Source organism: Electrona antarctica (assembly GCF_951216825.1).
Source record: "Electrona antarctica genome assembly, chromosome: 21".
In the NCBI taxonomy this organism is placed as follows: Eukaryota; Metazoa; Chordata; class Actinopteri; order Myctophiformes; family Myctophidae; genus Electrona; species Electrona antarctica.
The window spans coordinates 37,498,211-37,523,098 of NC_136802.1; the positions used below are offsets into that span (position 1 = coordinate 37,498,211).

Here is a 24,888-nt window from a genome sequence, read left to right on the forward strand (position 1 = left end):
GAAGCAAGGACCCCTTAGCCGAGAGAGAGATGAAGCCCCTCCACTATTGTATAAAATTGTGTTGGAGATTAAACATTTTCATGAATTTCATACTGCATATTTTCATAGACTTGTTTGACAGCACTGTCATCAGTGCATGTTGGATTCATCTTAACCCTTTTTGAGCGGGAACCCTTTTTGGTGGTTACATACATTATGTTATACTTTAGCTATTGAAAAATAGCAGATCTACAAGCTCATAGCGCGCCACCGAGTGGCGCACTATGAACTTGTAGGTCTGCTATTTTTGAAAAATCGTTAAAATGTGCCTCAAATCTTTCCGAAAAATGTCATGATTTAGAAAACTTTTTTTTTAAATGTCGACGTCGGGCCTGAATGGGTTTAATGAGTATTTTCAAACATTAAACCACGTTGACCATCAGCACTTCAGTACCATCAGCACCATCAGTACTTTGTCTGCTCTTTTTCCCCCTACACCAAACCTCGTTCCCAAAAATATAGCTTATGTACAAACTCACACTGCCAGGCGTTGTGAGCTTGTAGATCTGCTAGTTTTGGATAAAGTTCTTCTGCATAATGGGGATTTCAGGGTCCATGTGGTTAACCCATTCTGGGCGGGAACCCCTTTTGGTGTTTTAAACATTATGTTATGATTTAGCTATTGAAAAATAGCAGACCTACGAGCTTGTAGGTCTATTATTGAAAAATCGTGAAAATGTGGTGCAAACCTTTGAATATATATTCTTTCAGAGTGAACGTTTTTTAACTCAAATCTTTGCTTCTGGGGAGGGTTCCTGGAACAACATATTTTCAGATGGTGGTCGGTGGCCAATTACAGGGGGTCCTTGACATGAAATATTGAGCACCACCACAAAAAACGTAAATGGGTTAATATACGCAGGCACGCACGCAGGCAGGCACGCAGGCAGGCACGCAGGCACGCAGGCAGGCAGGCAGGCAGGCACGCAGGCAGGCAGGCAGGCAGGCAGGCAGGCAGGCACACACACACACACACACACACACACACACACACACACACACACACACACACACACACACACACACACACACACACACACACACACACACACACACACACACACACACTGTTGAAGACTCCTGGTTTAGACTGATGCTTCTTGGTTTGCCTGGTATCCTAGCTTTTCGGGGCACCACGATGTCTCTCTGCATTCTATGTACACAGTATCTGTATGTAATTACCTTGCGGGTGGGAGTTGGGGTGATTATTATCTTCATTAAAACCTGCTCATCAACATTACAAACGGTTATGGGTCACAGGCAGGCTAGTTACAGTGTATAAATTACACTGGCTGCGTTTCGGGAATAGCAAAGCATTGCACACACACACACAAGAAAACAAAAGAAGATATTTGCAAATTGTGCAAACTTGTAATTCCAACAATCATGATTGAGAAATTTGAGATTCTGATCATGATAATTTGTATTCTGATAATCACCAACAGTTCCAATTCAATAATTTGTGTTCAAATATGTTTATTCTGCCACTATACTTCATTTCAGTCTCTTACATGTATAACCAATACATTATTGGATCCAATGCCATTCCTACTACTGTATATGTATGTGTATCATGTACTTTCAGTATGCAGTGTTGTAACGTAACTAAGTACTTGTACTCAAGTACCGTAGCCTATAGTACATAAATACAATGTTGATTTATTTTTATTTTTTTCCTTTTTTTGTACTTTATTTCCAATTTTCAATACTTGGAGTTCTACTCCACTACATCTCAGAGGCAAATATTGTACTTTTTACTCACATAAACATACATTAACCTCTTTAGCCCTATATCTACTTTGGCTATTTGAAAATAGCAGATCTACAAGCTCACAAAGTGTTGTGATGCAACGCAACAAATAATTCAGTCTCAAAGAGTACAGCATCGACAGGACAGGGTGTCATGTCTCTTTGTGTCTTTCAGGTTCTCGGGGTGAGTCGTCGCACCATGCGATTGGTCAGTCTGGTACGTTACCTCACTTCCTGTTGGAGCCGAGCGATGCTTACGTCATCAAGAGCAACCCCATCAGGCTGCGCTGCCAGGCCCGTCCCGCCCTCCAGATCTTCTTCAAGTGCAACGGGGAATGGGTTCATCAGAAACACCACACCACGCAGGAGTACGCTGACAAAACCACAGGTGCAAAACGCACGCACGCACGCACGCACGCACGCACGCACGCACGCACGCACGCACGCACGCACGCACGCACGCACGCACGCACGCACGCTCGCACGCACATTGGAGCACACTGACCGACCATGGGGGACAGGTACAACATCCACCTGTGTCTTAAAACAGTGTTGCTGCACTCATGCGTGTGTGCACATGTGTGCTTGTACGTGTGTACACGTACTTTTACGTGCGTGCGATGCGTGTGTAAATTGGCACCCACATCTCACCTCGTCTTTTCCTGTCCCTTCTGCTGGATCTAAAAAGTTTTAGTTCACATGTTTGATGTTAATTCATTCTGGGCGGGAACCCTTTTTGGTGTTAGCATTATGTTATGCTTTAGCTATTGAAAAATAGCAGATCTACAAGCTCATAGCGCGCCACCGAGTGGCGCGCTACGAGCTTGTAGATCTGCTATTTTTGAAAAATCGTAGAACGACTGACATAGAAACATAGCTTTTTCAGAAAACTGTCAGGATGTAGAAGACATTTTTAGAATCTGATCTCATGTCAAAATGGGTTAAAAATGGATTCTTGATGAAGACATGTTCCCATGGAGTCACTTTAAATTATACAGATGATTGAGGTTATAGGAGGTACAGTAGCAGACGCATAACTAGATGTCAGTGGGCCCCCGACGCAGGCTGTTCAGCGAGGGCCCCCCGACGGCTATTTATATACAGACATTTGTTTTTGTTTTCTTTGCAAGTCTGCAGGCCACGGCACTTAATTAAGTAAAACTTATTTGAAAAATGGTTTTTTTTGGCCATAGTTTACAAGTTTACAGTCACTGTACAGAGTGCCGCTGTGCTTCCATCTGAACATGGAAGAGAAAGTGTTCAATGCACATGCAGAGGTCAGTGTGATGCGTTTGTTCCATAAATATGAAGATGCGTGGGTTTCCATGATATGATGCGTGGGTTAAACAGACCCCTAGGGGGTCCTCGGAGTTGCAACAGCCACATCTTATTCTTTGTGTGATGTCTTTTATGTTTTTACATTAACCACTTAAACCCTAGCATCCCTATTTTGAGGGGACCATTAGCCAAAAATAACAACAGATATTAACAATTTTGACCATTTTTTAACAATTATTTGTAAAATTTGTTAACCACTTAAACCTTAGCATCCCTATTCTGAGGGGACCATTAGCCAAAAAAAACAACAGAAATTAACAATTTTGACACATTTTTAACAATTATTTGTAAAATGTGTTAAAAATAACTAACAAGCTCATAATTTCTCTCTGCGAGAATCGAACCCCTAAATGATCCCCCTGTGCGCTCATCTGAGCCACCTGAGCAGCCATCGGCTGGGTGAATGCAGAAAAGCAACCCCTACCTCCCCCATAGGCCAAATAAACAATCCCTTTCTCCATTCGCCCTACACGGCAAATCAATTTCACAGCCTACAAGGAACCCAAACAAAGTTTTAATGCTACTTCATCCGCATTTAAAGCGATGATTATCGTTTAATTGAATTATAGCAATCAGAAAGCAAAGCACAATGAAGGTCAGGGCTTTTATACAAGCTGTTTGCTGGTGTGATAGTGCTGATGCTTGACTTTACTCTATACGCGGTACTGATCATTATCTCTCCCGCAGTCACCATTGTATTCTGGCCTCTAAAACTTTACAAGCTGCACTCCACAGTTCATAGTCCTGCTCCCCATCTGGATCCGTATCACGCTTTATATCTCTCTCTGTCCGCTGGGAGAGATGGAAGAGAGAGGGAGATGGGGTAGAGCGAGCAAGCACACTCCAGAGACCAAAACGAGGGAGGGGAGAGAAGGAGTGAATGCATGATGGTAAAATGAGACAAAGACACAGAAAAGTATAAGGAAGGGGTATTATTTTCTGGTCCCTGGGGGGGGGGGGGGGGGGGACCTGCTGTGGAAAGCGTTTACGGCTTTTCTCGGTTGATGGCTGCTCAGATGACTTTTGATGAGTGCACAGGGGAGCTGTTAGAGGTTAATAACCCATTAAAGCTGGGACAACATTTGTGTCATTTTAGATTTTTATACTGTAATACACATTGGTTGGCTATAAAAAAAAAATTATTTTATTTTTATCGTGAACATTTGAGCAAATCTTTGCTTCTGAGGGTCCCTGGAACAAAATATGTTGAGATGGGGGGGGGGGGGGGGGGGGGTCAGCGGTTAAATACATTTAATTGTTGGGGTCCTTGTCATAGGCTACAACAGCTAGGTCAGCCAGTTTCGGTATTTAAAGCAGCCGTGGCTAATGAGACAAATATGCATTTATACATTATACTTTCCCAATATAACAAAAATTGTAAATTAGAAACACCTTCAATATTTGATTCATTTCATAAAGAGACCGCTCCCGTCGCACGTTGATGATGTCATATCATATGTCCATGTTTGGTCCAGCCCTATGTAGTATGAAATGCATGTGCTAACTAAAAATCACACCCGTGTGAACTGAGTGGTGCAACTCCCCTCTCCCCCTGCCTCTCTCTCTGTAATTACTAGGCAACAGTGCAACACTATCTCTCTCTCTATGTTTCTGGGACAACAGCGCCACTTTTGCCCCTACTGGTACTCATAGCCACACACATAGCCACACACATAGGTTAACACGGACATTGCTGTTCCTTGGAGTGGTTGCACCACACAAAAAACTACTTAATACTTCCTACGGTCACTATGAGCATCAAAGCAACATTTTAAATACTTTTTTATTAGCACATGCATCCCATATATATATATATCTATAGGACTTGACCACACGAGGGCAAATTACATCATCATTTTTGGGTAAAGCGTCTTTCTCAAGTGACACTTTGAAGTGTCGTGACACTGAAGTAAAATTGGGAAGTAAGATTGTCTTTGTATGTATGCCACATCAAGTACACCTCCACTAATTGGGTCTTATGATTAAAATAAGAACGTTATAATGGTGTGTTACCACTTCAGTAAAAGATATATTTGGGGCCAGAAAATGGTGTGCAGATTTTGTTTAATTTCTTTGCCACGAACACATGCCAAGCAGGGAGGCATTGTTTTTGTAGTCTTTGGGATGACTCTGCCAAGGATTGAACCCTGTCATCCCAATCTCAGATGGATTGTATCCACTCGGCTACGGGTGCCCTTAAAACCCATTTTGGGCGGGAACCCCTTTTGGCATTATGTTATGCTTTAGCTATTGAAAAACAGCAGATCTACAAGCTCATAGCGCGCCACCGAGTGGCGCGCTACGAGCTTGTAGATCTGCTATTTTTGAAAAATCGAAGAACCACTGACATAGAAACATAGCTTTTTCAGAAAACTGTCAGGATGTAGAAGACATTTTTAGAATCTGATCTCAGGTCAAAATGGGTTAACCTCAGTAAAGCCTCTGTTCAGTCAACTTTGAGAGGACACAAATATAACACGTCCATTTGATTACTTTTGCATTATTTTCTGAGGTTGTTACGGTCTAAGCAGAACCTCCTGTGTCATCTGCTAGGAGATGCCCAATGGATTTAGATTAACTATATTTTATTTTGGTGTGCCTTTGTTGTTATTTTTCTAGAGACAAAGTTGTACGACAACATGCATATTTGTATTACCATGGGTCCAATCAGGGTCTTTTGTTTTGCATATCACCCTCATGCAATATTTCAGTGTTGAGAAATGGGGCAATTAACCCATTTAGGCCTGACCTCAAAATTAAAAAAAAATCTTCTAAATCCTCCAGTTTTCTGAAATAAATATTTTCACGATTTTTAAAAAATAGCAGACCTACAAACTCGTAGCTTGAGCTTGTAGATCTGCTATTTTTCAATAGCTAAATTATAACATAATGTTTAAAACACCAAAAGGGGTTCCCGCCCAAAATGGGTTAAAGTCAAATGCGGTCTCAAATTGGAACTGTTGATAACCCACTTCTACACTAAGTTTTGGTTAGCAGCATAACATTTTTGTTTAACCCATTAAGACCCGAGGCCGATTCTACGAATGCCTTCTAAATCAGTAGTTCTCGAACTTTTTCATGTCAAAGACCCCCAAATTGACATACTGTATATTTGGCCACGGCATTATTAGGGGGATCACAATGACATGTGTGAAGCCTTGTCATGTCTGTCTGTCTATCAGTCCCTCCTGGTACACACAACATCACTGACCACTTTCTTAACACGCTGAGGAAGGCTTTATGCCGAAACCTTTGTTTTGAAGGGCGTTAGCCCCTCCTATATGCCCAGCATGGTGTTTGGGGTGTGTACCCCATGGTGATGATTTGATTGGCTGAGCACCCCATATCGATGATTTGATTGGCTGAACAATGGGCGTATTGAGGATAAAAAGTGAGGGCAGAAAATGTGTCTTTGTTCTTTTTTTCTTGAATCCGTCAGAAACACATGAAAACTTTCAGCAGGCTGTTGCATTCTGGAGCGATACACATACCTTTCAAAGGTTCATTCTGGTTCATTCTGGTTCATTCTGGTTCATTCTGGTTCATTCAGGTGCATTCTGGAGCGATACACATACCTTTCAAAGGTTTCATTTTTCTTTGGTGAACAGTGTTCATCAAACTTCTTGACAACCTCATCAAACTTTTCTTTGTCTTCTGCGTTGGCAAACTCAAAGGTGTTGTATACTTCCACAGCTTGTTGTCCAGCGACAGTCAGAAGCAGTGCAATCCTCCTTGCCTCAGACTTTTCATCTAGGCCTGCAGCCATCAGGTACAGCATGAAACGCTGTTTGAAGGTACGCCACTCATAGTCCACATTACCAGTCCAATTCACTGCGTCTGGCGGCTTCACACTTTCCATGACGACTCGTGACCACTCCTGGTACCATGCAATGTTTCTGTATCTCAATGAAGAAACTTGGTTCTTGATAATGTAACTTTATTTGAACTGATAGGGTTTGGTGGCATATATGTCATACATCCTAGTCTATGATCTAGAAATGTTTGTATAGGTGTGGCCTTGATATAGGTGTGGCACAGTCATCATCAGTGCCATCTAGTGGCTGTTATAAATCATATCACATATCACAACAGATGCCACAAGTGATTAGCCTTGAGGACTTGAGGATGAAAAGAGAGGACAGACAAGTGAGGACGCCAATTGTGATTGGCCGGAATGTGATAGTTCTCTTGTTGACCTTGTTTGTAGTTCTAGAATGAACGCATCTTAGAGTTTGCATCTTGATATATATGATGTATGATGACAAGAGCGCCCCTCACTTCACACGGGTGTGATTCCCCCCCCCCCGCTCACTCCCTTTCTCTGTCTCTCTCGTTGACTGTTCCTCTCCACTCCCTCGAGTTGGTGCTGCTATATCTATCGTGGATTGACAGTCCAATGTCCATGATATGAATGGATGTCGTACACGTTGTGAAGTAGTGCGCACACTACTTCACAACCTACCAAAGCTTTACAGAAGCTGTGAGTGAGTGAGTGAGTGAGTGAGTGTCAATTAACCCTTAGCCTACTGTTGACGGATTTAATTAATTAATCCAAACCTACCGTTGACGGAATTGACGGGCTGGTTTAATTCCCTATAATCGGGCGTTTAATGTAGCAAAATGTAGCAACTTTTGGCTAGTTTGGCTAACGACCGATGTAATCTACCTAAAACCGGCCGAAATCCTTGCGTGCACTGTCGATTATGCACGTGCGCGGTCTTTATGTGCATCGCTGTGTAAAATGCGATATTTGGGGCTTGATTTGAGCTTAATTTGACTTAGTAGTTATAAAAAATACGATGATAGCTTAGCATCCCGGACATCTGAGAGTGCTGCACAGGGTGAAACTATTACCGGATGTTATTGATCGTTAAAACGGAAGTGTCTCGCCAGATTCGCTCTATTTGGTCAAAATCGGCATAACGGTGACGTTACCGCCACCATCAGGACTGAGTGTCTAATACTATAGTCTTGCCCCGTGAAAATGAGATATAGTGTGTATATCACGGAATTTTTCTATTGGCATTAAAATTATGAATTAAAAATATGAATAGAAGGCACTGAGAAGCTGCTATTGGGAGTGGCAGTCCATATTGTGTGACCTGCTAAGTAGTATAGGTGTGTAGACACTGGATTGTTAAAAGCCAATGGGCGAGCTACTTTAACTTCAGTGTGTGTGGGCTATCAAATGAATGTTATGTATAAATCTGGCCCCACGCTATACGGCCACATGTCCTATTGTCCTGGGTGCTCGTCATTTAGCGGTATCCATGGGTGCCCGCGGGCAAGGAGGCACGCGCATGAACGGCATCTATGGTCCCCAGTTAAAAATCATGATTAATAGCAGCCAGATTCAGTGAAACTGGCTGCTTGTTGCTCACTGTGCTATGATGAAGATGCCATGTTGATAATATACAGTACATCTCTGGATTATCTGGATGCTTTTTTATTCCCCTGCATCCAATACAATGTGCACCGCAGTATAACTTTGACTATAACCCATTCTGACCTGAGATCAGATTCTATAAATGTCTTCTACATCCTGACAGTTTTCTGAAAAAGCTATGTTTCTATGTCAGTCGTTCTTCGATTTTTCAAAAATAGCAGACCTACAAGCTCGTAGCGCGCCACTCGGTGGCGCGCTACGAGCTTGTAGATCTGCTATTTTTCAATAGCTAAAGCATAACATAATGCTAACACCAAAAGGGGTTCCCGCCCAAATTGGGATAAACTCCAAACAACTCCCTGAAACAGCATCAAACAGTTTGTGAAGGTGAGAGCCATCTCCTTTTGCAGTATATCGTGAGGTTTATATGCACAATAAGATGCTGTTATTATCATATTTGAAGACAGTATATCCATAGTAGCTTACTGCTGTGGCCCAAAGAGGAGAGATGCATGCTGGGTATTCTTGCATGCATGCACATTGCACACTACCAGTTATATTACTATAGCTCTTTCATCTATTGCATATATACCGGTACACACCCACACGCATGCACGCACGCACGCACGCACGCACGCACGCACGCACGCATGCACGCACACAGTCACACAGTCACACAATTCAAATTGGCGTAGGCAGCAACACATCATAGATGGAGCCCTTCTCTCAGTTACGCTTACTGATGCAATTTTCTCCTTCCCGATACCGATTCCAATACCCATAACTTGTGTATTGGTTGATATAGCGAGTACGGATCTGATCCCAGTGTGTAATTTAAAAACAACCTAGGACAGTGGTTCTCCAAGTGGGGAACAAGGACTCTCTGCTGGGTTCCTTAATGGGGTTCCAAATGTCCCCTCGCAGGTCTGTAACGGACGGGTCCATTTTGTTTCATAACTCTCAGAGTTATGAGGGCGGGGGTCCTTGAAATTGAAATATGTTTCTAAAACGGTTAGTCCCAATACTTGATTCTGATTGGCTGGTTACCGTCACGTGACCGGTGTAAATTAATCCACACCTTCAATCACTTTCTATCATCCTGCAGCCTTGTAGACCAGGGGAGCACTTGATTGCCTTACACACGCTGGCCGTGCGGGCGTGTAAGCACCGCCCGCACTCATATGACTGTGAATGTGTGGCTCCAGGCAGCCCCGTAAAGACATCAAGCGCTATTCTCCCGTCACATAGCCTACTTGCCGAGCAAAACAAGGAAGTGATGTGGCTCGCTCTGGTGGCGCAAAGCGTAGCTACTTTTGTGAATTTAATAGTTTTATGAGGTTAATATTGCTATATGTTTGTAACCGTTTTAGAAAAGCAATAAGCCACTCGAGGCCCCAGCTTATCGGGTATTTTACAATGGCTGGGAGGGTAGAAGACCCTCGGCTGCGCGTCGGGTCTGCCTACGCCCCCAGCCATTGTAAAATACCCGGTAACCTGAGACCTCTCGTGGCTTATTGCTTTATTGAGAACCACTGATCTAGAAATAAATACAAATTCCATTCATTAAAGTGCAGCTTAGTTAGGAAAACAATAATGTAAACACTTTAAAAAACGTACGTTTGTGTATAAAACGGTCGAGCAACTGAAGCATTCGAAATGTGCCAATTATATATCTTCATGTGATTAATTCCGTGGTATCGGAATGGCATAGACTGGCATATACTCGCCGATACCAGCATTTTTAGGCAATAGAGGGATATGCGCGTGACATCATCATCAAACCAGGAAGTTATGCAGGAACACCTACTGAGTGGCAAAAAACTACTTTCTGGCCTTGACAGCCCATACATCCACAGAGAAAAGTCATATCTGATTGCATTAAACAACATTAAACAATGTTAAACTCACTTTGCCTGTTGCTTTGCCACTCGATTTGCCACTCGATGTGCCATTCACTTTAAGCATGCGCATACCCTCTATATCGTCTGCTATTACCATGGTGGTATCGGAACAGCTATAGCTCTACTCCCAGTTCAAGTTCAAAGAGTAAACAGTTCTTGTTTTCCCAGAGATTTAGGCCAGATGCTATTTCCATGTTATCACATTCATCATCACACCCACTGAGGGGGGAGGCAGTGTGATTGATACAGCACAGACACACAGCACACTCCATGGGATTAAATGACAACCTACTTTCTCTTTAACACACACTTGAGACTCTGCAGTGATGATCCTCCTCGCAGAGAAAGTATTATTTTTCTTTTTCTGTCTTTTTCCATTTCTTTCTTTCTTTCATCTCCTCCTTTTTGTCTCCGCCAGGCTGAAAGGCATGGCCGAGACTATGGGCTACATTTTCATTTTCATGTTTTGCAAAATAGTAAAAATAGGCAAAGAAGTTTAGGGATAAGGGGTTTAGCGGTGATGAAAATGGAGCCCTATATGTTTTGCACCCTATCCGTCTGTCCGTGGTTCCGTCTGTGGTCAGCTAATCTACTGTATGGCACCGTTGGCGAAACTGTGTACCCACTCCTTGGATGCCAGGGCAGAACCTCTGCCTCCGTTTTTTCACATGGGCCTGTTATACTGTCATATGCGCGTGACATCATCATCAAACCCGGAAGTTATGCAGGAATGCCTAATGAGTGGCAAAAAACTACTTTCTGGCCTTGACAGCCCATACATCCAAACAGAAAAGTCCTATCTGATTGCATTAAACAACATTAAACAATGTTAAACTCACTTTGCCTGTTGCTTTGCCACTCGATTTGCCAGGTGGTTCGGGCATCTGGTTAGGATGTCTCTCGAGCATGTCCCTATAGAGCGTCGCCGTCCCGCCCCCTTTCACGACGACGCCAGGCCCAGGAAATGAATCCCGATGCATTTTTCCGATAGACATTTCAAAACGTATTTATTTAAAGACCTTTTAAGCGTCGTACGAAGCCAACTCTTGTCGTGACAAATCATGACAACGCACACAATATTTTGGACCAAACAAATAATTACAAAGAAGAAAAACAACAAAAAAAGTGTTGTAACCTGCCATTTTTTTCTACTTTCTAATTATTTGTTTGGCCCGAAAAATTGTGTTTGTTGTCATGATTTGTCACGACAAGAGTTGGCTTTGTCCGCGGCGTAAACGTCTTTAAATAAATACTTTCTGAAAAGTCTATGAGGAAAATGAACCGGGATTTCTTTTCCGGGTCTCTTGAGGGGGCGGGACTGCAACGCTCTATAAGGGAAGTCCTCGATGCACGTCCCACTGGGAGGACACCCCGGGGCAGACCAAGGCGCAGTTGGAGGGATTTCATTGACTCACTGGCCTTGGAATGCCTCGGGATCCCCCAGGAGGAAGTTAGTAATTTTGCTCTGGAGAGGGAAGTCTGGAGCTCTCTGGATGGATGGCTGGATGTCCTATAATGCACCCCCAAACAGTGGGCCAGGACACATTTTTATGGGTCCCTTTTATTTTTTGCTTCCGACATTTTGTTTTAAATTATTATTTCAAAAATATTTACCAAACACAGCTACAACAGAACTTGTACTGAAGGCTGCCTATTCCACTCTCCGCTGTGACGCAAATTAAATTACATTAAATAAAACATTTACAACATGCACTGTGACATGTCAATATTTCATATGTACATCATATCTTCTCTAGATATGTACTGTTATTAACTATTCATGACAGACGAATTGAACTAGCTGTAATTGACCCATGACTTCTGTATGGTTTAAATATGGTAAATAAAGAGACTACTGTATTGTAGATTAGAATAATATAGTGTTGTGCTTTGCATTGGTTGAGGTTTAGATCCAGGCTCCTCAAGTTGCTTCACGGTAGGCGAAACATGGTCAATTATAAACACTGGCTCTGTTGACCCCACACTGTCTACAAACGCTATAAACCCATTTTGGGCGGGAACCCCTTTTGGTGTTTTAAACATTGTTATAATATAGCTGTTGAAAAATAGCAGATCTACAAGCTCATAGCGCGCCACCAAGTGGCGCGCTATGAGCTTGTAGGTCTGCTATTTTTGAAAAATCGTGAAAATGTGGCACACACTTTCTTTCAGAGCGAACGTTTTTAACTCAAATCTTTGCTTCTGGGAGGGTCAACATGAACAAGCAGGAACAACATATTTTCAGATGGGGTCGGTGGCCAATTACATATCATTGTTGGGGTCCTTGACATGAAATATTGAGCACCACTGATACAGAAACATGACGTATTTCAGAAAACTGTCAGGATTTTGAAGACTTCAATGTCAGGCCTGAATTGGTTAAGAGACTTTGCTATCCAAACGACTCTGGCAAACGGCAGCAGCCTACTTCAAACGGTGAAAGCACAGCATGTGTGTGTACACAACACAGCAGCACCCTAAAGGGCGAGGTGGCGTGCAACGCATCCGCCTGGGTGAGGGCAGATTGCTGGGCGAGCACTGGTGCTTTGGCATGGGGGGGTCGTCAGAACAGGTCAGCTCCATATATGGAGATCTAAGGGTGGCAGCGGGGGAAGTGATTTGAGTGTACAGGGTTTGATGAGGTCTGGCCATATATGTAGCGGCTCGCATCCAGTTCAAAACCCTGGTGTTAGCCTATAGGGCAGTGAAAGGAACAGCTCCTTCCTACCTCCGGGCTATGGTCGATGCCTACACCCCTGCCCGACCACTTCGGTCTGCCACCTCGGGGCGACTGATTGCCTTGTCACTCAAGGGTCCTTCTGGCCGATCCACACGGTCACGACTCTTTTCTGTTCTGGCCCCACAGTGGTGGAATGAACTTCCCACTGATGTTAGGACAGCAGAGTCACTGCCCATATTTCGCCGCAGGTTGAAAACCCACCTCTTCAGGAAACACTACCCTTCCTCTCTGCCTGACCTACTTGTTGTTAACTAGTTGTACGAACGCTTGTTTTCTATTGTTGTATTGTTTATTGGATCTTGTTTAGTCGATACACTTAATTGTTTTAGCTCATGCTCATTTGATTTAGCTATTTTGTCTCATCTGTTTAAGGAAATAGGTAGCTGATATATTGCACTTTTACCTTAGCGCTAGGTATACTCTTGGTTGCTTGTTTTTGCAGAAAATGCACTAAAGACTTCTGGTGATTAGTAGTTTTGGTTCCCTACCTATGTTGAATACACTTATTGTAAGTCGCTTTGGATAAAAGCGTCTGCTAAATGACTGTAATGTAATGTAATGTATATGGAGCGTGTCTTGAGTGCACAGGGTTTGATGAGGTCAGATCAACATATGCAATGTCAGAACAGGTCAGCTCCATATCTGGAGACCAAAGGGTGGCATCGGGGGCGGTATCTTGAGTGTACAGGGTTTGATGAGGGGACCAGGTAGGGCCGCTGGCCTTCATTTTCAGGTTTGATGGTGTCAGAATGACATATGGAGCGTGTGATGTCACAAGGCGTGATGGACTGACGACCATATATGGAGATCTAAGGGTCTCCATGATGTCATGTGGTGTCACGAGGTGTGACCATAATTATACAACATTTTTTTCAGAAAACTCTTAGGATTTAGAACACAAATCTTCTCTTCTGGGGGTCCCAGCCCTAAGCATTTTCAGATGGCGAGGTCCTCAGCATTTTGGGGGTCCTTAGCAGACCTATAGAGAACTATATACTGATTGGTTAAAGTGGTAGGAGCTGTAAGTAGAATTAAACATCCTCAAATTCAGTAGCTGTGCAGATCTGTGTATGATGACAATTATAGTTAGTAGATCAAGGATGTTGATTAAAGGATGAAGTTCTCTGATTAGAAGAATGTTCTGAATGTTTAAACGCAAATCTTCAAGATCTCTAATTCTGTCTGTCCATGATTATAATATGAGTAATTCCCTTTGTATCTTCAAACGGCTCATGTTGTAGCAAAACAAACTTTGATTACAGTGTTTGATAACTTTGTTAGCAACAAGGCAAGTCGACATTTGTTTTCTCCATTTCATAAACCATCCGCAGAGACAAATGGACCCATATGAGTTTTTCCTGTATAGTCACTATAGGGACTTCATTATTTAGAATGAGGGGTCATCGGAGGATTTTAAGAGTGCTCTGAAATAAAAAGCTGTGACCCTTCCGGTGACACAAATACTGTAGATTTTACATGACCCTCCCCAAGTGAACATAATTATTATCCACCCTTTTGGTGTTAGCATTATGTTATGCTTTAGCTATTGAAAAATAGCAGATCTACAAGCTCATAGCGCGCCACCGAGTGGCGCGCTACGAGCTTGTAGGTCTGCTATTTTTGAAAAATCGAAGAACGACTGACATAGAAACATAGCTTTTTCAGAAAACTGTCAGGATGTAGAAGACATTTTTAGAATCTGATCTCAGGTCAAAATGGGTTAATGTTATAATTTATAAAATGGCTATATAGCCCATATTTTGGCCCAGGGGCAGCAGTGGATCGGTAGGTAGAGCGTTCCTCAGAGTTGGCGTCGAAGTGTCCTTGAGCAAGACACTGAACCCCTAATTGCTCGCAATGAGCAGGTGCGGGTGCCTTGCATGGTTTCCCCCGCCATCGGATGTGTGAATGTGTGTGGGAATGGGCGAACGTAATGCACAATCATTGTAAAGCGCCTTGGATAAAGGCAACTATATAAATGCACCATTTATTTATCATGCAAGAGTGTCGCACAAAAGTATAGTGAAAACAGCAGATCTTACAAGCCCCCAACGCGTTGCCACATAACGAGCGTGTAGATTGGCTGTTTTCACATACAAGGTTTCCCCTCTTGACAGAGACGATATTTCAAATTCACAATGTCTCTATTCGCATTATATCCTCCCTGGAGAAAACCACATACTGTAGCACTCTCACATTTTGGGACGATGTATCAAGTCTCTCTACAGACACTGAATAAGATATGAAACGATATGAAAGTGTTATTTGTCACGCGGTAGCTTTTCCTGAAAGTCTTCTGTAACCAAAGCACATAAGGGACTAGTGCTGCATGGTATAACCCATTTTGGCCGGGAACCCCTTTTGGTGTTTTAAAGGTATATTCAGTGATTTCACTTAATTCAAATATCACTTATTTTTTCTTATTTTTTGGATAATCCTCCCTACTATAAAGTGTGCTGACCATATAAGGAGTTCCTCCCTGTCCCCAGTGAGCCCCTGGAGTAAAACAAACCCTAGTTTCGGTTTGGGCTTTGGGTGGCAAAGCTTTCATCCAATCAGGATGAGAGGGGCCTTCCTCCAATCATGATCGAGTGGGGTGGGCCTTGGTGCACGTGCTGTTGGTCTGTTGTGTCCCCCCCCCCCCCCCCACTGTAGTGCGTGCATGTGTACATCTTGTTACCAGGGCGGGCCGGGTTTTTTTCCAAATCACCCAAATCACTGAATGCTCCTTTAAACACTATGTTATAATAGGCCTATCTCATAGACCCCTTTCCACGCCCCCTTCCGGTAGCTAGTGGTGACATTTAACATTTACACGTTTTTTTCTCTGGAGAATCTAAGTACATTTCCTAATGTAAAAATGTGACAGACCAATATTATTATGAAGCAAACGAGATGGTAAATCAGCTCGAACAGATAGAACAAACCTTACCTTGAGAAAACAAAAGTTGTAGACTTCTTAAATGACCTCTGTTAACATGTAGTGTCTATGGAGTGACGTCACGCTATCACCACTATAGCTCCGAAAGGGGGCGTGGAAAGGGGGCGGGGAAATTCTGTGAGATAGGCCTATTTAGCTATTGAAAAATAGCAGATCTACAAGCTCATAGCGCGCCACCGAGTGGCGCGCTACGAACTTGTAAGTCTGCTATTTTTGAAACATCGTTCAAATGTGCCTCAAATCTTTCAGAAATTTGTCATGATTTAGAAAACTTTATTTTTTTAATTTCGACGTCAGGCCTGAATGGGATAAACATGGCAAATACAACAAGATTCCAGGGCATTAGGTACGGCAGCTTTTGATATTACTATTAGTAAGTAAACAACATCAGGAAGAAGCAGAACTCAAGGATTCAGGATCAGGATTCGAACTCCATTCTTTTATTGTATATGTCATCACACCAGAGAGAGACTATAGTGTCTCCCTCCAGAGCTTCCTCCAGCACACCCCCTACACACATGTCACACACATATTTTATACTTTCAGCCGTGTACAGAGTTTCAGGAGTAACAAGAGATGGTCATTCCTTAAATGGACTGTATTCTATAGTTGACTCACACAGTTTGAAATAGGTTTATATGAGACGGAGGTCTTTAATGAGTTTGTCAGTGAAGAACAGGTGGTAATTAGATAGCCTGGCTAATAAGCCAGACTCAAATCACACTGTCGTGTGGTATTTGAGTCTGGAGATGCTGTGTATGGATCTTGTTTCCCGGGGGGCGGGTTCAAACATTTTCTCTTTGACGCAATTGGTCAGAGCTACTGTCAGTCAAAGGTCTCAAGCATTGAACGTCACTGTACCAAAGCCCGCCCATATTGCATACCGTGTCCCGATTGGCCACACCAGTTCTCTGGTGTAGGAAATGGGCGTACAATTGAGCCTCTCCAGACCGCAATCCGCCGGCAGGCAAATTTTTTTTTGCCAACGGCTGATTCGGTCTGGCTTATTAGCCAGGCTAGTAATTAGAGTGTTAAGTATCATCTACTAGTAGGCTACATTAAATGAATCAATACCATAGTGTTTATATGCATTTTCGCCACCACAGGAGTGGTCCAGCCCAGCCACAGACAATACGTTAACAGCCCATGAAGATTGTTTTGCTGTCTGTACTTTGGGGACTGCAGCTCTCATAACTCACATGAAGTAGAGGCATTTTTCATGCGATGAAAGATTGTTCTCCATTGTGGCAAAATTGGCAGTGCAGGCCTCCATTCTCCACCTTCAGAGTAAAAAGCACGTGTTGTACCGCCACCAATTTCTGACTCAACAATTTACTTTTTTTTTTTCTCACTTCTCGCACGTGTGCCTAACTTTTTGTCTTTCTCTTTTTTTATATAAGTCGCTGTAGAAACACTTTGTAATAGTTTGGTACAGTTGGTTGTCGTCTCGTGCTTTCATGTTTTTGTTTTTTTCTCGTGAAATCTGCCACGTGTGCGATATAGTCCCCATGACTCAGGAACTGGTGAAGGACGAGAGTTTGAGAACAGAGAGACCATTGCCTTGGAGAACGGTCTTTCATCATTTGGAAAAACCTCTTTCACTTCAGTGAATATTATGAAACGATATTAACCCATTTTGGCCTGATCTCGAAATTTAAAAAAATGTATTCTAAATCCTCCAGTTTTCTGAAATAAATATTTTCACGATTTTTCAAAAATAGCAGACCTACAAGCTCGTAGCGCGCCACTCGGTGGCGCGCTATGAGCTTGTAGATCTGCTATTTTTCAATAGCTAAAGCATAACATAATGCTAACACCAAAAGGGGTTCCCGCCCAAAATGGTTTAAACTCAGTCCAAACTCCATAGAGGTTGTTTTGTTTGTCTGCACTTCAGTGACTAACAGTCTTTGACAGGACGATCAGTGGAACACAGACACACTCAGCACAGCCCTCTGTGGGGGATCAGTCTTACTTAGGAAGGCATTTTGTTGACAAAGAATCTCCTCCTGGAAATGCCATGATGGAGAGTGACAGAAGGAGAGATAGAGATGGACGGATGGAAGGAGAATATAGTGAAAGAAGAGGAGGGGAGAGGAGGATGGGACAGAGGGGATGACACCTGCACAGTGCACATGTAATGTGCACGCGCACGCACACACACACACACACGCATGTGCACACACGCACAGAGGAAGTTGGGACAAAGACGATGATGATCTGTGCCTGGAGAATTCAACAGAAAGGCTGATACCCAGAGATGGAGAGATAAGAGGAAGAGTGGTGAGGTAAGAGGAAGGACAGAGTAGAGGAGGAGATCTGCTTTGAAGGGCAAGGGGCGGCGGTGGAAGAAGTACTCAACATTCTTACTTAAGTAAGGGTATCAATAGTGCAATGATACAAAAGTATTCAAAGTAAAGTTTTCTAATAATTGAATGCCACAGACGAAAAACAGTTTAAGTCCACACTATTGATCCATAATATATATAAATGATAGATAAGGGGTCAGGACAACGAGGCCTTTTCGTGGAGGGGTCAGAATTAAATTTGGACTTAGACTGTTTTTCGTCTGTGGTACTCAATTGTAGTGAAGGTGCATATTTTCCTCTGAGATCTAGTGGAGTAGAAACAAAAAGAGTAGGCTATAGCAAATTGGAAAAAAACCTCAAAATTCTAGGCCTATACTTGTTATTTTCCATCACGGGAGAGGAGAGGAGAGGAGAGGAGAGGAGAGGAGAGGAGAGGAGAGGAGGCGCAGGGAAAACGATACACAAAGAGGAACTGGCATATAGAGACATATAGTGTATCTAATCCCACAGCGTCTCTGATGAGGAGATAGTGTCGGTGAGAAAGTGAAGAGAAGAGAGTGAACAGAAAGCAGAGGTTGTCCAGTCCACCCTGCCGATACTCTGACAGAAAGCTTTAGTAACAGTAACGATGGAAGTTGGAGATCCACCCCACCCGGCTATACAATACCCATTGTACCCGCGGCTGTGGCTCAGGAGGTAGAGCAGGTCGTCCAATGATCCCTGGGTCGGCGGTTCGAATCCCGGCTCCTCCTGTCCACATGTCGAAGTGTCCTTGGGCAAGACACTGAACCCTACACTGCCTCCAATGAGTCGGTCGGTGTGTGAGCTCGCCACCATTGGTGTGTGAATGTGGGAAGTGAGGACGCTGGCGTCGACTGTTCGCCGCTTCACCTCCCAATGTATGAATGAATGAACCGTTGTAAAGCGATTTGAGCACTTGGAAAAGCGCTATAAAAATGCAATTCATTACTATTATTATTACCCGTGTCGGAGTACCCGTATCCACCCATCTGTCTGTGTCCCTTTTATGCCCATATATGGAGATTTGTGTATCTGTCTCTCTGTGTCCCTTTATTCCTGGAGTTCTGTGTCAGGCATGCCCAAATATGGAGTGTTGTGATGTCAGAACAGGCCAGCTCCATATATGGAGCCTGGTGGGCAGGGGCCCCGTCCAGAGCCCGCCCGCGCCTTTCGTGGCGGTTCTGGACAACCGTGGGTCCGACCGGCTCGACACCAGGCACTGCACTCACTCCCTGTGGGGGATGGAACGCGTACAGTGTGTGGAATTTGAAGTCGGTGAGGCGAACGGTTCTCAAGTGTGGATTACAGACGTACCGACGTACAGAGACGTGGTGCATTTATAGATAGATATACTGTCGGTAATGTATGTCTTGTAATGATCTAAATCTATAACCCATTTTGGGCGGGAACCCCTTTTGGTGTTAGCATCATGTTATGCTTTAGCTATTGAAAAATAGCAGATCTACAAGCTCATAGCGCGCCACCGAGTGGCGCGCTACGAGCTTGTAGATCTGCTATTTTTGAAAAGTCGAAGAACGACTGACACAGAAACATAGCTTTTTCGGAAAACTGTCAGGATGTAGAAGACATTTTTAGAATCTGATCTCAGGTCAAAATGGGTTAAAGTACTTAGTTCCTTGTTTCCACCCCTGGGAGCACCGTGTCCCACTCGTCTCGCAGCGTACGTCAGTCAGTGTCTGGGCCCTCAGCCAAATCCTCACCCGTTCCCCACGTGCCGTACCGCCCGCTAACAATGTCACATCACACAAACATCCCCCCCGAAGCTTCGCTCACATCCGACAGACGCTTTCCTCGTGCTATATCCATCCACAATGCATCCAACGCACAGCAGCGCACCATGCATGTCAGCCTGTATGTAGACGGCTGTCTGCCTTAACACATTTTGACCTGAGATCAGATTCTAAAAATGTCTTCTACATCCTGACAGCGTCACTTTTGGTACTCATTGGTACTGGTCACACACATAGTCACACACAAACACACATAGTTGAACACGGACATTGCTAGTTGAACACGGACATTGCTGTTCGTTGGAGTGGTTGCACCACTCAAAAAGCTATGTTTCTATGTCAGTCGTTCTTCGATTTTTCAAAAATAGCAGACCTACAAGCTCGTAGCGCGCCACTCGGTGGCGCGCTATGAGCTTGTAGATCTGCTATTTGTCAATAGCTAAAGCATAACATAATGCTAACACCAAAAGGGGTTCCCGCCCAAAATGGGTTAACCAAATGCCATCATCCTGACAATCCCCCCCCACCGGCCCACCACCATCATACTGACAATCCCCCCCCCCCCCCCCCCCGGTTCAGTATGACAAGAAGAGACGCCCCGTGCTATAGGCTGCTCGGATCACACAGCCACTTATGGCTCTGGCACAACCCGCTGGCATCCCTGAGGCGTTCCAACCATAGACATAGATATGAGGCTCTGGGGCGTCTGTACTCAAATGAGGGAAGCTTCCGCGTGACCGCATTGGTGATTCACAGGAGCCTCCGTGTGCGTCACAGAACGGACATCCGGTATGCCAATCAGAGGCAATGTTTGTTTTCTCATGCCAATAGAGGGTATGCGCATGCTTAAAGTGAATGGCACATCGAGTGGCAAAGCAACAGGCAAAGTGAGTTTAACATTGTTTAATGTTGTTTAATGCAATCAGATATGACTTTTCTGTGTGGATGTATGGGCTGTCAAGGCCAGAAAGTAGTTTTTGCCACTCAGTGGGCATTCCTGCATAACTTCTGGGTTTGATGATGATGTCACGTGCATACCCTCTATAAAGCTCCTTTGGATTGAATTGATAAGTAGCGGAAAAGACGCGCTGTGACTTCTGCCTTAAGGTGGCCTTACACTAGCCGATTTTTTTCAATCTGAAATCTGATAGCACCACACACTACAGGATAATCGGAAGCGGGGCAGAGCAAATATCAAACATTCTTGATGTTGATTGGGCCGATCCCGATCGCGCTTTGAGCGGTCGGGCACCCCCCGAGCGTCAACAATGCCCGATTATCGGCTAGTGTAAGGCCACCTTTACAGTGCGATACACGGTCGCTCCAATGAACTGCAGCGACCGATGCCACTCCAAACGTGTCCAACCTAGGCATCTCTAGGATTTATATCTATGAGGTAAAAGTTTCAGCACTTGCGCAGGAAACTGGGTTCAAATCCAGGGTAGAAGAGGAAAGTTACAAACTGTATAGTGCTGCATTAATGTCTGACCAGCTGGCCACCTGGGCCTGGGCCGGTCAGACAGGTGGTTTGCATAATGTATGAACCATTACAAAAAAAGAGGCATACAGTATGTGTAAGTAAGTGTTGTGTATTCTGTCACATATACCTATATAGACTTAACCACTTAAAGGACCACTTCACCACTTTTCAACCTATCTTCATATAATAGGTCCTCACTAATAATCATGATAAAATGGCACGATTTTTTTCTACTCTGTGTCTCATAGGAGGGCCGTGGGCAGTTTAGAAACCGTCTTCCAGTGACATCATCATTAGGCAGATTTTTTTTTAACAACATTATTTTACAAAAATGTTTAGATTTTCATTATCGTGAGAACGATGGCTTCCATTTTCGCATTGCAACTTTTCAGGACTAGTAAGCCTGCAGTTTCTATTAGCTTGTATTCCCCATCGATGATGTCACTGGAAGACGGTTTCTGAACTCCCCAATGCCCTCCTATGAGACACAGACTGAGTAGAAAAGAATTGCACAATTTTTTCATGATTATTTGTGAGGACCTACTATAGGAAGATAGGTTGAAAAGTGGTGAAGTGGTCCTTTAAACCGTATATGCTGTTGACCGGAATCTCCCAGGGCTCCATATGACTCGTTCTTTCCCTCTTCAGCGGTGGTCAGTGGTCTCTGGGGACCACGTGGTCCTTGAGGGGGTTCCAGGTGGTCCCCAGCTAAATGATGGAGAGTTGGTAACCAAATGAACCCTATACCTTTAACCCATTTAGGCCTGACGTCGAAAAAATAAATAAATGTCCTTATGTTTCTGTATCAGTGGTGCTCAAAAGATTTGAGGCACATTTTCACGATTTTTCAAAAATAGCAGACCTACAAGCTCATAGCGCGGCACTCGGTGCCGCGCTATGAGCTTGTAGATCTGCTGTTTTTCAATAGCTAAAGCATAACATAATGCTTAAAACACCAAAAAGGGTTCCCGCCCAAAATGGGTTAAACTCTTGAAAGTGTAAAATTAAACCATCTTCATTACTTAATTTGCAAGATGTCTACGCATTTTAGACAATGTAGGCCTAATGGTGTATTATTTTTTATGTTATATATTATGTAATCTGCTCGTAAGGATCTGGAGTGTCAGTTTGGTATTCAATTGATCATTGTTTGCAAACCGTCATGTCGGTTTATTGTAATTGTTCATGTAAACTGTAAAAAGTGTCCTGTGAGTCCATATGGGCGGGGCTTCTTCGGAAGCATGACACTTCAATAAAGAATCAATCAATCAATCAATCAAATGTAGAAGAATTGTTGTTTTTTTAACGTTTGCCTGTTAATCCCTCCTATGGTACCACATCAATACAGCATGGAATTATGGACAAAATATTATCCGACGACAACAAAATAAGTATTGGGTCTGAGAAGCTAAATGGTGGTGGTCCGTGGCGCAAATGGAAAAATAAATAATGGATCTTGATCTTGGGTTTGAAAACCACTGAGATCTAGGGAATTTGTAAACAGCCGTGTAATAAGAGGGATAATGTCAACTGAGCTTATAAATAAAGCCCTTAAAAGCATGACCTTCATGTTGCTGTGTATTGTCTATAATAATGACACACACTGTGCCTTAACCCATTTTGGGCGGGAACCCCTTTTGGTGTTAGCATTATGATATGCTTTAGCTATTGAAAAATAGCAGATCTACAAGCTCGTAGCGCGCCACTCGGTGGCGCGCTACGAGCTTGTAGGTCTGCTATTTTTGAAAAATCGAAGAACGACTGACATAGAAACATAGCTTTTTCAGAAAACTGTCAGGATGTAGAAGACATTTTTAGAATCTGATCTCAGCCAGACCGAAACAGCCGTTGGCAAAAAAAAAAAAAGCCTGCCGGCGGATTACGGTCTGGAGAGGCTCAATTGTACGCCCATTTCCTACACCAGAGAACTGGTGTGGCCAATCGGGACACGGTATGCAATATGGGCGGGCTTTGGTACAGTGACATTCAATGCTTGAGATCTTTGACTGACAGTAGCTCTGACCAATTGCGTCAAAGAGAAAATGTTTGAACCCGACCCCCGGGAAACGAGATCCATACACAGCATCTCCAGACTCAAATACCACACGACAGTGTGATTTGAGTCTGGCTTATTAGCCAGGCTACGTTCACACCAACAGACATCACTTCATAATTATCACATCTAAATATGACTTCTTCTAGCTCTAACCGAAGCTCTGATGATGGCGTCGTCGCCACAATCACAGCGATAACGACAGTAGGGGGAACGATGTCACTGGGATCACTCAGAAGGATCTGATGAACACTGACAATCACACTCCATTTCAATTTACAGGGAGATATTATTGTTCAACCACAAAAACTGAGTGACAGCATGTTATGGTTCATCAGTGTGGATGATGACATCATTATTGTTATAGGACAGCCCTTTAACCCATTTTGGGCGGGAACCCCTTTTGGTGTTTTAACTAAGCATTATGTTATACTTTAGCTATTGAAAAATAGCAGATCTACAAGCTCAAAATCGTGAAAATGTGGCACAAATCTTTGAATATATATTCTTTCAGAGCGAACTTTTTTTTTTTTTCTCGATGTCAGGCCTAAATGGGTTAATCTACTAAAGGAGTAGTTCACAAAATAAAGTTACACACACCATGAAGCCCTGCATTCAAGAACACGATTTTGTTTTTGTTTTGCATTCCTGAGCCAATAATTTGATGACTGGACAGTCCCAGACGGCACGACACATGCACGAGTATAATTTTATCACCATAGATTTCACTGTGTAGGCTAGTTTATGAATGGAACACATTGATAAAGGTCCCCCTGCTGCGTTTCCAATTGCTGCGGATGACAGTGTGAAGGCAAACCGCAGCAAATTAAATATGCAAGAATCCCAAATTCTCCGCCCATTCGCATTGAGTCTACCGAAGTATTAGGTGGGAATGTGACCTAAAAGAGTGTCAGTAAGGGTATCCTACTGAGCAGCCACCCGGTCGTCAAATCATTGGTTTAGGAATGTGACATAAACAAACAAATGTACAAGAATTCAAGGCTTCATGGTGTATTTTATTGATAGAAAATAAGTCATTCTTTGGGTGAACTACTCCTTTAACCTTCTTATATATAAAGGATAGGCCCCTCCCACTGGACCAGGTAAAAAAAAAAAAACAGTAGCGTAGTGTAGTGTAAGGCTTCACTCACACCTTAACATCTAGCATACAACATTGTTGCAT

At 43.4% G+C, this 24,888-nt stretch overlaps 1 protein-coding gene across 2 annotated transcripts in view; it reads left to right on the top strand.

Moving 5' to 3' along the window:
* Positions 1 to 24,888, top strand: part of LOC306914202 (netrin receptor UNC5D-like) — a 199,710-nt gene that overhangs the window by 129,431 nt on the left and 45,391 nt on the right. For both annotated transcript variants that reach the window (XR_013788669.1, XM_079491181.1), the window contains exon 2: positions 1,964 to 2,176. Coding sequence is in view for 1 of the 2 variants with exons in the window: in XM_079491181.1 (XP_079347307.1) it covers positions 1,964 to 2,176 (213 nt within the window). In the remaining variant the exon portion in view is untranslated. The remainder of the gene's footprint in view (positions 1 to 1,963; positions 2,177 to 24,888) is intronic.